Source organism: Ornithodoros turicata, chromosome 7, assembly GCF_037126465.1.
Source record: "Ornithodoros turicata isolate Travis chromosome 7, ASM3712646v1, whole genome shotgun sequence".
NCBI lineage: Eukaryota > Metazoa > Arthropoda > Arachnida > Ixodida > Argasidae > Ornithodoros > Ornithodoros turicata.
Genome location: NC_088207.1, coordinates 39,572,061 through 39,584,680, shown reverse-complemented (window position 1 = coordinate 39,584,680; position 12,620 = coordinate 39,572,061). Strand labels below are relative to the sequence as shown.

Below are 12,620 nucleotides of genomic sequence, written 5' to 3'. Positions count from 1 at the left end.
CGAAAGGTAAAGTTTATTAGGGGAGAGATGTGCTCACTGTTGCTCCTACAACAGAGCCTTTTTACTCTGAAATAGACTCAAATCATGAGCAGCACTATGGAAATCCTCCATGCTCAGTAAGCACAGGGCAAGCAGGAAGAAAGATGACGATGTGAATCATATCATTGTGACTTCAGGATTTGTTTCATCTTTCGTTGGATGGACGGTACAACTGCACTCGATATGATGCTATGTGATACAAGTGTGTCATGCTGCATTTTTGCCATTATAGTGATTAGAAGTTTAGTTGCAGCATTTGTTGATACTGAAGCATTAATTTCTAATTCATGTTGTGTTATGTTACACCCCTGAACTTTGAAGGTGGTTGGAATACAAAAACGAGCAGAAGTCCCAGCGGGTTGCTCGTGAAACCTTCCCAGCTATTCCAAACTTGTTTTTTAACCTGAGTGATCCTGAACTGAGGATCTGCCCGAAAAGACAACGAGTGATGCTTGGAGAACACCGTCGTGTGGAGAAGTGTCTTGGTAAGTTGTTCGTATCACAGACACACAAAGACAATAGGGCCTTTAAATAAATAAATAGCAATTATTTTTGTATTGCATTTTCTTATTTTTAGGATTTATATTTATTTTCATCACGTTCAGTCATGCGGCTGTAAAGAGAATCATTATTCCTCACCAGATGTTGCAGTCACGCTGAAAGTTCTTCACGATGAACTGGAGTGGGCACCAATGGACATTTCGAGAGTTTTGAGAAAAACTCGCGGCACTTTCCAGTTTCCTTTCAAGTTGCTTGTGTCACTTCCAAGTAGGAAGCAGAGGGAACTTGATGACCTGTCTGCGAAGGTTATGAAAAAGCTCGGATTTTCTCGACATCAGGTGTCTTTGTCTCATGAAAAGGTAATAGCATGCATCTTCTGATCTTCTAATTTTTGCGTAATTTTGTTTCACCTAATCATGGAGAAAGAAGACTAAGAGGTGAAACTCATGGCAACCAAAGTGTGTCACACTGGGAGAGGGAGAAAAAGGCCGTTGCTTGCACTACGCTGTGTTTCGCTTTGCACTTTTGTATGGAATGTATTCTCTTCACGATTCATACGGCAGCTTCTACGGATGAAAACAAACAGAGTAACGTTTCTTCTCCCCTTTGGTGGTTCGAGTAATGTTCAGAGGTGCGGAGCGGACAGACAATAGAATGTGTGATGACACATTCGGTAAATAACAACTTTTAATTAGATTGCGTTACATCAGGGTGCACATATTCACCTGTTGAAGTCTCCTCGAGCACTCCTTCATGTCTTGTGACTCTCGTTTTTAAAGAGGGCGCTGTCCTTTTCTTCTCTCCGCCAGAGATGCCTGATCTTGAGGCTTCGGCATCTTTCTGGTCTTCAGGTTTCTCACTTCGAGCTCACACGGCCACTTCAGTTTACACTGAAGTGTAAAGTTTACTTAAGTTCAGTTTACACTGAAGTGGGGCCGTATCGGTAACTCTTTGATTTCTTGCCTTACACTGAGGGACGTGACAAGACACTGAGGGACGGCAATTAAGCGCTTCTTGTTCAGCGCAATCCACTGGAAACAGTTCCGTGCTCTTAACTGTCGGCTCTAATGAGCAGACGGTGGGAGCGCGATGACGGCAGCAGCGTTTGATGTTTTTGTGTTTTTATTGCGTCGTCTGCATTTGCGCCACTTCTGTCGATGGTGCAGCGTACCCATCTGCTAGGAGTGCACATTGCTAGATCGTCCTAAAGCCTTACATGAGCTGGAGGCAGTGGGAGACTCAAACACAAACGGCCAAGCAAACAGCGTCGAGCAAGGCGATGCTGACAGCGACAGCATCGTGTGGCCGCAAGATTCGTAAGCTTCGAGTCCTTGTGCAACAGGTGGCGCTGCAGGCTGGAGCTGCTCCTGATACGTGATCTGGTCATGGGAGAGTGAAAAGTTCCACCTCCTAGCCTTCTTTCTCTGTGCACCTAATCTGCTTGGAGTGAAAACACAGATATATGAAGTAAAATTTACTGCACACCTAAATGCATATTCATAGAAGGGTATGCATTTTACTTCCCTTGCCGCTTTCGTATTTAAGAAGTAAATTATGTATGGAATAGCGTCGATTGCGAGATAACGAATGTTTGCTACCGTATTTACTCACTTATAAGACTCTCATGTTTTACCCAACAACATCGTGTCATTGGGGGGGTGCGTTTAATACGCGGGAGACGTTCTGCCCGTACTACTGGTGTCCGAGATTGTTTAATATGAGGGGAACCAAAAAGTACCACCATTTCGACGCTCAGCTAGGGATGCATTTAGTGCACGAGTGTGTCCAGTATGTCAGTATGTCCAGTATGCGAATAAATACTGTACATGTTAATTCGTACTTTAATTTGCGAATCTGGGATGGCTTTCCTCCTTGCCCAGCCTCCCCCTGTGGAAGTGGGCAGGGGGGAGATGCAGATGGGAATAAATAATGAGGCAAGATCTTTACATTTAATGCTGGGAATTGTTTATAAAAAAACCCAAAACTCACGGATTTCATAATTCAAACAGCTAAGTGTCGCAATTGATAACAAGTTGCAAGTAGGGTGCGACCTTACAGATTTGGCATTGCCACATGAATAAAAAGCGCACACTCGTTATAATAGCATTCTTCAGTGAGGAAAAGAGTGAGTCCAGTAATGAGCAGCTGGTTTACTGTATGGCTGTGCATTATTCGTCACAGGTTACAACATACATTAACAGCGAAGAAGCAAACGTACCTTTCTGTATCACTGCAGTCAACTGTACCCCTCCTGACATGCCTTTGGATCACCTGGGGCGTCCACAAGCACTCCTCGGCACATCAGCTGTGCTCTTCATTGCAACACCTCAGTTTGAGGTACGTACATACTTACAAGGCTACATGTCTAACATGCATTCTCAAAATAAGCACAATGCTTGGCCACGTAATGCGTACATATTGTGTTGCAAATCTATTGACTTGCAAGTTGAATGGTAGGTTTGCTCATGTTTGATTGTTGCTCATGAACTTCCACGTTATTTATGTACGTTTTACTTACTGGCACAGCAGAGTTTGACAAGAATTTCTAATGCTGAGGTAACTGCAGCATATAAGTACAGGAGGGTGAGACTAAGGTTGAGCGTGATTTCTGTGAAGATTTGCCTTATGTACCGACATTCTATTACACGGAATAATGGGAGAACATTGCATTGCATGTGCATATATTGCACGCATATGCATTTGTGTATGCATACTGTAATGCAGTGATCTATTCCCGGTCCTCCTGAGTATACTGTGTGAGGCGTTACTGTGTAACCCCTCACAATTATTGGAGCCCCTGTGTAATTATTGGTATTCTTGTTTTTGTGCTATGATATGCATTGTGCCCCATTTCCTCGTTCTTGTAGGACAGTGTGCCGCGGCGCCTCAAGGAACTGGCTGTATCAATATCAAAACTTGATCCTGTTCCTCCAGTATGTCTTCTAGACATTTCGCAGGAAAAGTCTACATCTTCTGCAGCCATGAAAGCTTTTGCTTTGGACTGGCTTCAACAGCTACTCTTTCCACCTGAAAAGTTGCTTGTCCTGGGTCCTCATTCTGCGGAGGAGCGAGGGTTCAGACATTTGGTACACTGGATTTCTCTTCCTTTTCCCTCCTGACTAATGCCCCTGTTTTTCTGTGAGGCGCTTATTGCTCGTTTCAAGTATGTGCTGTACGTAATGCAAGTTGGTCAATTGTCAGCGCAGCTCCCCAGTTCCCCTGCCTTGCACTGTTCTAATGAAGGTATTATGATATACAGGGTGTCTCACGTAATGTGTCAATAAATTTTATTTGAAGAGAGCAATAAAAGAAAAACGACTGCTACTTTTCTGCTACTTGAGTTACATGCAGGTGCTACATGAACAGTATCACCTGTTTGTTACTCAAGTACCAGTAAGGTAATGGTCGTGTTTTCTTTTAATGCTCTCTTTAAATAAAATTCATTGACACGTTACATGACACACCCTGTGTATTATATTATATGCTCTACTATGCTATATTACATGAACTATACAGGGTGTTTGCTCTAACGTGTCTAGAAATTTTATTTAATGGGAGCGATAAAAGAGAAACGAGCACTACTTTTCAGCTACTTGACTAAGAAACAGGTGCTACTAGTGAAGCAGTATCTGTTTCTTACTCAAGTAGCAGAAAAGTACCACTTGCTTTTCTTTTATCGCTCGCTGTACAGTACCCTGTATAGAATACTGTGTACTATATAAGGTATAATATATAAGGTGCTATAATATAAGGAAATATGCTCTCCATTTCCATGCAATACCAAACCTGTCACAACAGAAAAACAGGGGCTATACCATTCCAAGTGCTACTTCAAATTTTGACTTGCGCAGAGAAGTGTTTCGCCTAATAGAGCATTCCTTTTTAAGATCGAAGAAGCATTGGAGTGGTGTGCAGCAGCGAGATCTAATGTCCCTGGGCTCTGTAGCGACTATCTGAAGGATTTTGCAGAAAAGGCTCTTGTTGAACTCTCCTTCGATGTCATTTATGGTGATATCATTGCAATGCAAAACAACCCGCAGGTAGGCCCTTTTAAGCAGCAAAATTTCATGAACATAAAGAGTCTTCCTTCTCTAGTTTCCGCACCTGGTTCTGAAGCTATACAATAATGCAGTGGAACACTTGGCACATGTTCTTGCTTCAGAGTCCCTTGCAAGATTAACAGTTGCACCTCCTGAACTGAATCTCTCATGTGAGTTGTCTGCTGTTCCTCCGTTTGCGCCAAGTAATCGCTCTAAAAGTTGTGTACTACTTCTGGCAGCGAGTCACAAGGAAATATTCAAATTGGTTCAGCATTTTGAGGCTTGAAATATGTTGTTGCTTTCTTTCACTATACAGTAAACTTCTGTTAATTCGACCCTGACGGGAACGCGAAATTTGATCGAATTATCCGAAGGTCGAATTAAAGAATAGGCAGAAAAATTGTAGAGGTCAATGTCACCTTTGTGCATTCCTCTGCTGTCGCTCACGCTTGAAACGCGCATCTCGACACATTGCACATAGAGCGCTCTCGCGCGCGCTAAAACATCGGTGCCAGGCGTGTCCTGCCCGCGCAAGATGGCGGAAGCGAAACTGTAGACGATTTCGCGGAAAGCTCGCAGTGTGCGTGCGTGCACGCACCCACCCACTGAATGCGCTCGGCGATATCGTCTTCAGTTTCGCTTCCGCCATCTTGCCCGGGCAGGACACGTCTGACGACGACGATGTCCACTTCCACGAAGTCATCGAAATTCGAAACTCGTCGAGCGCACGTTGTGTATCGGACTCTTGTTGCACGAACAGTTTCCGAACGAAAGCCCGGTGAAACGTAGAACAATAAACGGAAAGCAAACACGAGAAAGAGACGTTTCCTCCTCGCCCGGCACGAACCACCACCCACCACCACCAAATGAATTGAGTTTTAGTGCATCGTACGCCATTGGCTTTGCGTACGCAAGAGATGCGTGGTGGTTCTGCACAATGTGTGAAGCTCTATGTTTTGCGCGTGCGCAGAACCACAAACGCTATCGCTTACGTACGCAAATACGATAGCGTTCGGTGCACAAAAACTCGCGGTTATGGGAACGGATCGGTACTGTTCAATCGTCGTCTGCCGATCTGCCACCTGAACTTTAGGGCGAACTTTATCTTGTATGTGCGGTGCGGGCGACGCGGATGCCTGGTTCGCGGACGCATCGATCGAATTACACGATGTGCACTGATTTCACGTTCGAAATAACGAACTTTTTTATCAATAGAGGCATACGGTCATTTGTCGGGACCTTCGAATTCGATCGAATTAAGTGGAAAATCGAATTATCGGAAGTCGTATTAACGGAAGTCTACTGTACTATCTACATAGATACATTCAGTAGCTTCTGCTGACACAATATCAACACACAACCCAGGTAGCAGCACTGCTGCATTTCAAGACTTAGAAAGAAGGGGGGGGGGGGGGGGGGCTTGCAAGTTCTGCAGCACTTTTAAGCTATGGTACTATGTCAAATTTTTCAAGTTCAAAGAATATCTTTTCTGGTGACAAAGATCTGAAGCCTCTATGTAGAATTTCTCAATTTTGCCAAGCATTGATCCTCTCAGGACTTCACAGTTTTCTCTTCATCATCACTGTGTTGATTTACATCATTGCATCGTCATCACATTAGATTTCAAAACATGTTAAAATACTGTAACTGTAAAACTGTGAACTACAGTATATTAGCATAAAATCCTTCTCACTTTGAAGAATTTCCGCTGCAGGTTACAATGTCCACTGGAATGACCCGTCGTACCTATTGCGCTTGCACGACGTTGTACTTTCGTTGTGCCTTCCTCCTATTCATGGGGATCCCTACGAGGTGGACACTGTCTGGGAGTACATTAAGCATTTGTGCAAGGCTACAAGGTGCCAACACAGTGCAACAGTTCTCATGGCAAGGTACGCATGGTCTTTAGTACAGTCACTATGTAAGCTTCACTTGCTGTGTCCACATGCTTTTCCATCAATCAACTCACCGCCTGGCAGCGTTGATTCGCTGTGGGGAGAAGCGTGGTCTGCAGCAGTTTGTGTACAGGGAAGTGGACGTGCTGATGTTAATATAGAAATATTTGTGACTCATGCATCATGCATACGTGCGAAGCCCCTGTGTACACATATTTACTACTTATTGACGATGAACTAAACATTAATTACAGTCAAACTCCTTTATAACGAACACCTTTTTAACGAAAATACCACTACAGCAAATTTTTTTGCGGTCCCGCTGGAGCCCTATAGGTCCAATAATGGGCATCCTTTTTAACGAAAATACCTTTACTGCGAACTTTTTTTGCTGTCCCCTGAGTTTCGTTGTAAAGGAGTTTGACTGTATTCATTAATTAACTAATGGGCTGCTAAGTAGTCAGGTTCATGTTCAGGTTCATTCATCAATGAGCGCATTCTGATCCTAAGCTTGCAGGCTCAGACACTGCCTAGGACGCCAGTAACTTGGTACGAGTTGCTTGGGCATCATGTCCTCCTGCGCCTTCTAATACAATGCATCTTGCACAATTATTGTTAATGAACGATTATTAATAAACATTATCACAGTCACAGTCACATTATAAAGGGGTAGTTGACTACATGGGGTTATACTACAACAATGATCTGCTTTAGGTATAATCATTGTAAGCAACGGCAGTCACACAGTTTGCTATTGAAGGACTGCACATATCTTGCATCAGATGAGAATTTCTTGAGTGAAGCAGGAATTGGCATTGCTTTCAAATGTGCATCATAATGCTGCATGGCTCAGTGGCGATACTATAAGTTAAGCTTATGTGGTCACTGTATTTTGTAGTGTACTGTGAAGAGTAGACATTGAATGTCCCAAACTTGCATGCAAGTTTCAGCTGATGCCTTCTTGATCTTGTCTCAACTCAGCACACAAGAAGCGCTGAAGTCTCATGGTGGCCCTAAACAGAAGCAAATACCTTGGGCCAGTATAATCCACGACTGTCACTGTCACATCCTGAGAAGCACAAATTTTTTCGATCCGGTAGGTTCCTTGCAGGGTGTGGTCACTACAACCCTTGACCTCTCACCTGCCCAACATGTAATGATGCATTCGAAAGTTATCGCATTGAAAATGAGCCACTCTGTACAAAAGTCATAGAATAACATACTCCGATTTATTTTGTCTGGGAATTTACAAGGATGATGTTAATTAGGGCCAGAATACCTTAAGAAATTTCCTTCTAGGTTTAGAATACTAAAATACTATTACCTGCTTTCCCATCTTGCTGTTTTCTGTGAAACATTAGTGGCATGATGGTCAAATGGCAAAGCTGCCCTATGCAACAATTCTTCCTTTGTATTGATCTTTCTTATTTTTTAAAACTTCATTTGCAAATTCTACCGCAGTCCACTGGCAAGGAGTACATCGCACACTACATGGAAGACGAGCTGTACAGCTTCAGTGTTCCACAGTTTTGGAATGATGCCCTGCATTGGGCTTCCCCAGTTGGGAAGACTACATTGTCCATTCCAGTTTCTGACTGTGAGTGCTCATTACTGGGAGTGGGAGTACTGGGGTGTGTGTGCATCTCTATAACTGTGGGTGGGTATTACCAAGAACAACTTTCCATCCAGCAAAAGAATGCAGTCCTATGCAAGCAACCAGTTATGGCCGAGGGGCAGACGCTGTTACTTTGGATCAACTGGATGCGTTCCTCAAAAGACAAAAGGCAGAGTCCATGTCATTTACCTCCCACCTTGCAAAGTTAGTCTCGGAAAGCCCATTGGATGGAAGCTACTGTGGTCTGTATTATCATAGTTAACGTTCTCGCATTGCCTTGGATGCGCTTCTCTGTCAATTTAATTTTGGGTATTTGGGAAATACTTTTCATCACTTTGTCTCGTAATCTTACAGAATCAATGGTACCCGTCGAAATGAGCTGGAGCACTTGTGATGATGATAGATCTGATGCCGAAAACCTACTTAATCTTGCTGATGCTGTTGATGCTTTGAACACGAGGGTTCAATCCAGCAAGATGACCAACCGGACGATGACGAAAATACTTGAGCTTGTCTTGGGCTCAGGAGATGCTTGAGGCTGAGATATAATAATGTAATTATGTAGTGTATATTTTTCTCGCATACATGTTGTACACATTTTCCCACAAATCTCGCAATGAAATACATAGTTATGTTCTGTACAGTTATCTTTATTATGCCTCACATGGACTGACAAAGTGGTTTCTGGATCTGGTTCCAATCAGAATTATGTAGTTTTGTTATATGGCATATATACTGCCTTCCCATTTCTCTTTTGTGTAAAATCTTTTGTGCATGTTCGAAACTCCTGCAATCTTCCTCCTCCTCCTCGTCTTCTCTCAGATGCCAGGAAACACACCAAATATGTTCATATAACACTGGCATTATTTTGATCTCATACGGGAGCTACCATGAAATACAGTGAATGAAAACTATTTCCATTGCTTTTCTACAGCATTAAGATTGATAAATGTTGCAAGTGATGCCTGAAGAACCAGCACTGAACATAGAAGTAGAATGCGAGCAAGCTGCTGTAGATTCGAATATGGAATTGTTTCGTTGAGACTGAGCAAAAGAGTGACGCAACACACAACATGAGATACACAGGACAAGACTCGTAAGGATCTCCACTGTACTTCACGTTCTGTTACTATCTTCGAATTCATCAGCATGTTCCTTGGTATTGTAGCACATGGTGACTGTGGCATATACTATGCTAGCACTGGAGGCAGTGTATTTGCAATCAGTGCAATTTTATTTTTATTTTATGCATTGTGGATGCACCCAAGAATTTTGTTAACGCTTGGGAGTGGCAAATATCGACATTGTTAACGTCTGAACTGCTGTAACAGCATAACCCATGGCCGCAGCCTTGACGTTTTTATCAGATTCTGGGGATTTTGTCTGTATTCTGTATGACACTGTCATTACGCGTGCAGTTGTGTCGAAAAGTGCAGTTGAGCATTGCACATGTATGCTCATCTGCCTATATGTGCAGGCTTCTTCACATGCACTGTGTCAGTACAGCCATATGGTACAGCTATATTGCCAAAGTTGCCCAAAATATTGGGGTCGGAAAATACGTTATCCCGTACGTTCCGTTATGCGTTATACGACCACCATTACCATATTACTACCAAAATATCAGGCGAGCAAGACTAGAATACATGCAAGAAATGACCAGTTTCTTGGAGGATGATTCCTGAAAAGTCAAAAAGCCAGATTTTTGTAGCCCCACCAAAGCGGGTCGGCGATTGTTACAGGTCAAGTTTGCTCCTACTCCTACTCCTACTACTACTACTGCTACTACTACTACTCCTACTACTACTACTCCTACTACTACTACTAACTACTACTACTACTACTACTACAACTACGCTGAAGCGACAGAGACCTGGCGCCAAGGGGAAGGGGGACCCCCCGACCGTCAAGATGTCACACGGACGTCGCATATACGCGTGTGTCTGCGCTCGAATTTTCCGATAGTGCCCTACTTGCGGAAAACAAAAAAATCTTCAAATTGATGCTTGGCAAAAGGGACAAACTGCTGATTTTTGGCCGAGTGACTTCAAGGGGCACCTGGGCACGCTTGAGTCTCGGACGCGCAGTGCCCCACCAGGGCTATTGAGAAGTCTGAGGCCCGCCCTATTTTTAGCAGACAGGAAATGAAAATGATAGTCTGGTATTGAATTTGGGCATGGATTTTCACGGACCACCCCTACGCGAATTGGGGGGGGGGGCGAAAAACGCTACACAACCCTTCACACGACCCTGCACAACGCTAGCGCAAGACAGCATCTCCAGCCAAACGAGCCTTTCGGGCTTCCTCCGATTCAGCCTGAGGGCGCCGTCTCGCAGCCTCGGCCTTCGTTCGTCGTCGCTCCTCCGCACAGCTTTCATAACCCATGGCGCGCCCACGCAGCTGCACGCTCCACTGCCGACGCGCGCTCTCCTTCCCTCTCCACTCGCCGCGCCGCGCTGTGCCTACAGGCAGACCACGCCGCGATTCTGTCGTAGCGAGGGCTCTAACCAGAAAGGCCAAAATTGCACAAAGCAACAGATATGGGCGTCACAGCCCCCTACAGGACACCAACCGCCCCCCTTCCATCCGAGATGAAAATCCTGGGAATATATAGCTATTCCTGTTGTACGATGACATGAGTGACATTTCATTTTATTTTTGTGTTTTGGTGACTATAAACCTCTATCCGAGACAGACTATAAACCTCTATCCGAGACAGACCGAAACAGATCGGAAGGGGAGAGCTGGGTTCCAAGAATGGACACTTCCCCTAAATCCCGTGAAGACCGTGGCTTTCGGGCGCGACCTTGTTCGCCCCCATAGCTTCGAGCACAGTTCAACTCTACCAACTGGTGGCGCTGTCGAACACTATGACGTCATTTGTTTACAAACAGAGGTCTATTCCCAGTAATACAGAGTGTTACACCTAACGTGATAAAAAAATCGTAGTAAAATATCACTTGTCTGAACATTATGGGATCAACGCTATTTATCTCGGTGGAGATTGCTTCTGAGTACTTTTATCAAATTTAATTCGCGAGAAATTGAATTTTGCCAATATTTATCGCCAAAATTTGTCAAGTCAGCCTCACGTGTCACTCTCTTTTTCACAAAAAGCAAAGCGCACGTCGGATTTACCACATCGCAAAATAGTTCTCTATTACTTTGGTAACAGCTAAAAAAAATGCAAAAACTTCCGTTTCGAGGCGACCAAATTGTCGGCCGAGCTCAGTTTGCGGAAGAAAAACAGTCTCCCACCCCCTTCCTGTTTTCTTCTCACTCGTATTTCAGATAACTGGGTTGCAACTACGCTGCCGTTATCAGCAGAAGCTTGGAAAAGTGAAAGGACCGGTACATGGCCTCCTCGCGTCGCTTATTTCGGAGATCTCAGCTCTGGGAGATCTGAGCAGGGTCGGCCTCCTCGTGGTGAATGTATTTTGCAATAGAATGGGGGTGAACCCGACAAGTGCTTTCTGTTCCTCTCAACAAAACGTGAGGTTGACCTGGCAAATTTCGGAGTTCCATTGGGAAAATTCAATTTCTCGCGAATTAAATTTGATAAAAGTGCTCCCGAGATAAATAGCGTCGACACCATCATATTCAGACAAGTCGATTTTCAACATATTTTTTACACGTTATCTGAAACACCCTGCTATGTGCACTGAATACCATATGTATGAGTATGGCAAGCGCAATATATTGGATCTTTACAATGCGTCCGTCGCTCATGTGACCTACGCGGCATGTTCCACGACATTTAGAACTCATTATTCCATTTCACCGCATCACCAGCAGTAATGGGGTAGAGTATCGCTCCCCGGCGATGAAACTCCCCAATCGTAATCACAAAAATTCATTTCACCGTGTATATATTGCAGTATTGTTTACTACTGAGAGCGTCTGCCTATCTATGCAAAATTGCAAGGAGGTTTGGTCACGACCATCTTGAGTTGCTGGGCTCAAGAGAGTGAGCATGACACATTATGGGATAAAGACATGTTTCTATGGATTTTGACAATAAAAAAAAATCCCGTGAAATGTACGGATCCCACCGGTGCGAAATTACTCGTGTGGTGTGTACGCCTGGTATTGAGGCAGCACTTAGGCAAATTTGGATGCTGGCAGTGCTGAAAAGGCTGTCCTCTCTCAGCTCTAACAGTCGTTCCATTACCGGAAACAGTACCAGAAGCGTAACGGAAACGAAATTAAAGGGCTGGTATCAGAAACGGAGACGAAAATAATGTAGCAACGAAAATTGGAACGGTAACGAAAATATGCCCGTTACCCTTCCCTGGTGGTCATCTACTGGATGCCCGTATTGTTTATAACGTACTTCTTTGTGTGTGTATGTGTGTGTGTCACCACCCAAGTTTACATTTTCAAGTGCCCTTTTGTGTGTGTGTGTGTGTGTGTGGTGTACGCTGCAATTTCCATGAATTGTGAAGATTGTGTGAATTGTGAAAGCCTTCGGGTTTTTTTTTTTTTTGCGATAAATACTTACCATGCGTCCTTTCCCAAGAACAAGCTGA

General features: G+C 44.0%; 1 protein-coding gene across 4 annotated transcripts in view; it reads left to right on the top strand.

Moving 5' to 3' along the window:
* The window catches only part of LOC135401080 (germinal-center associated nuclear protein-like), a 50,895-nt gene extending 42,164 nt beyond the window's left edge, over nucleotides 1-8,731 (top strand). For all 4 annotated transcript variants that reach the window (XM_064633235.1, XM_064633232.1, XM_064633234.1 and 1 more), the window contains exons 16-26: nucleotides 361-524; nucleotides 682-899; nucleotides 2,722-2,877; nucleotides 3,408-3,626; nucleotides 4,428-4,580; nucleotides 4,636-4,750; nucleotides 6,295-6,472; nucleotides 7,457-7,571; nucleotides 7,937-8,072; nucleotides 8,165-8,332; nucleotides 8,445-8,731. In XM_064633235.1, the coding sequence (XP_064489305.1) occupies nucleotides 361-524; nucleotides 682-899; nucleotides 2,722-2,877; nucleotides 3,408-3,626; nucleotides 4,428-4,580; nucleotides 4,636-4,750; nucleotides 6,295-6,472; nucleotides 7,457-7,571; nucleotides 7,937-8,072; nucleotides 8,165-8,332; nucleotides 8,445-8,626 (1,804 nt within the window). In that variant the 3' untranslated portion in view covers nucleotides 8,627-8,731. The remainder of the gene's footprint in view (nucleotides 1-360; nucleotides 525-681; nucleotides 900-2,721; nucleotides 2,878-3,407; nucleotides 3,627-4,427; nucleotides 4,581-4,635; nucleotides 4,751-6,294; nucleotides 6,473-7,456; nucleotides 7,572-7,936; nucleotides 8,073-8,164; nucleotides 8,333-8,444) is intronic.
* Nucleotides 8,732-12,620: the final 3,889 nt, after the last annotated feature.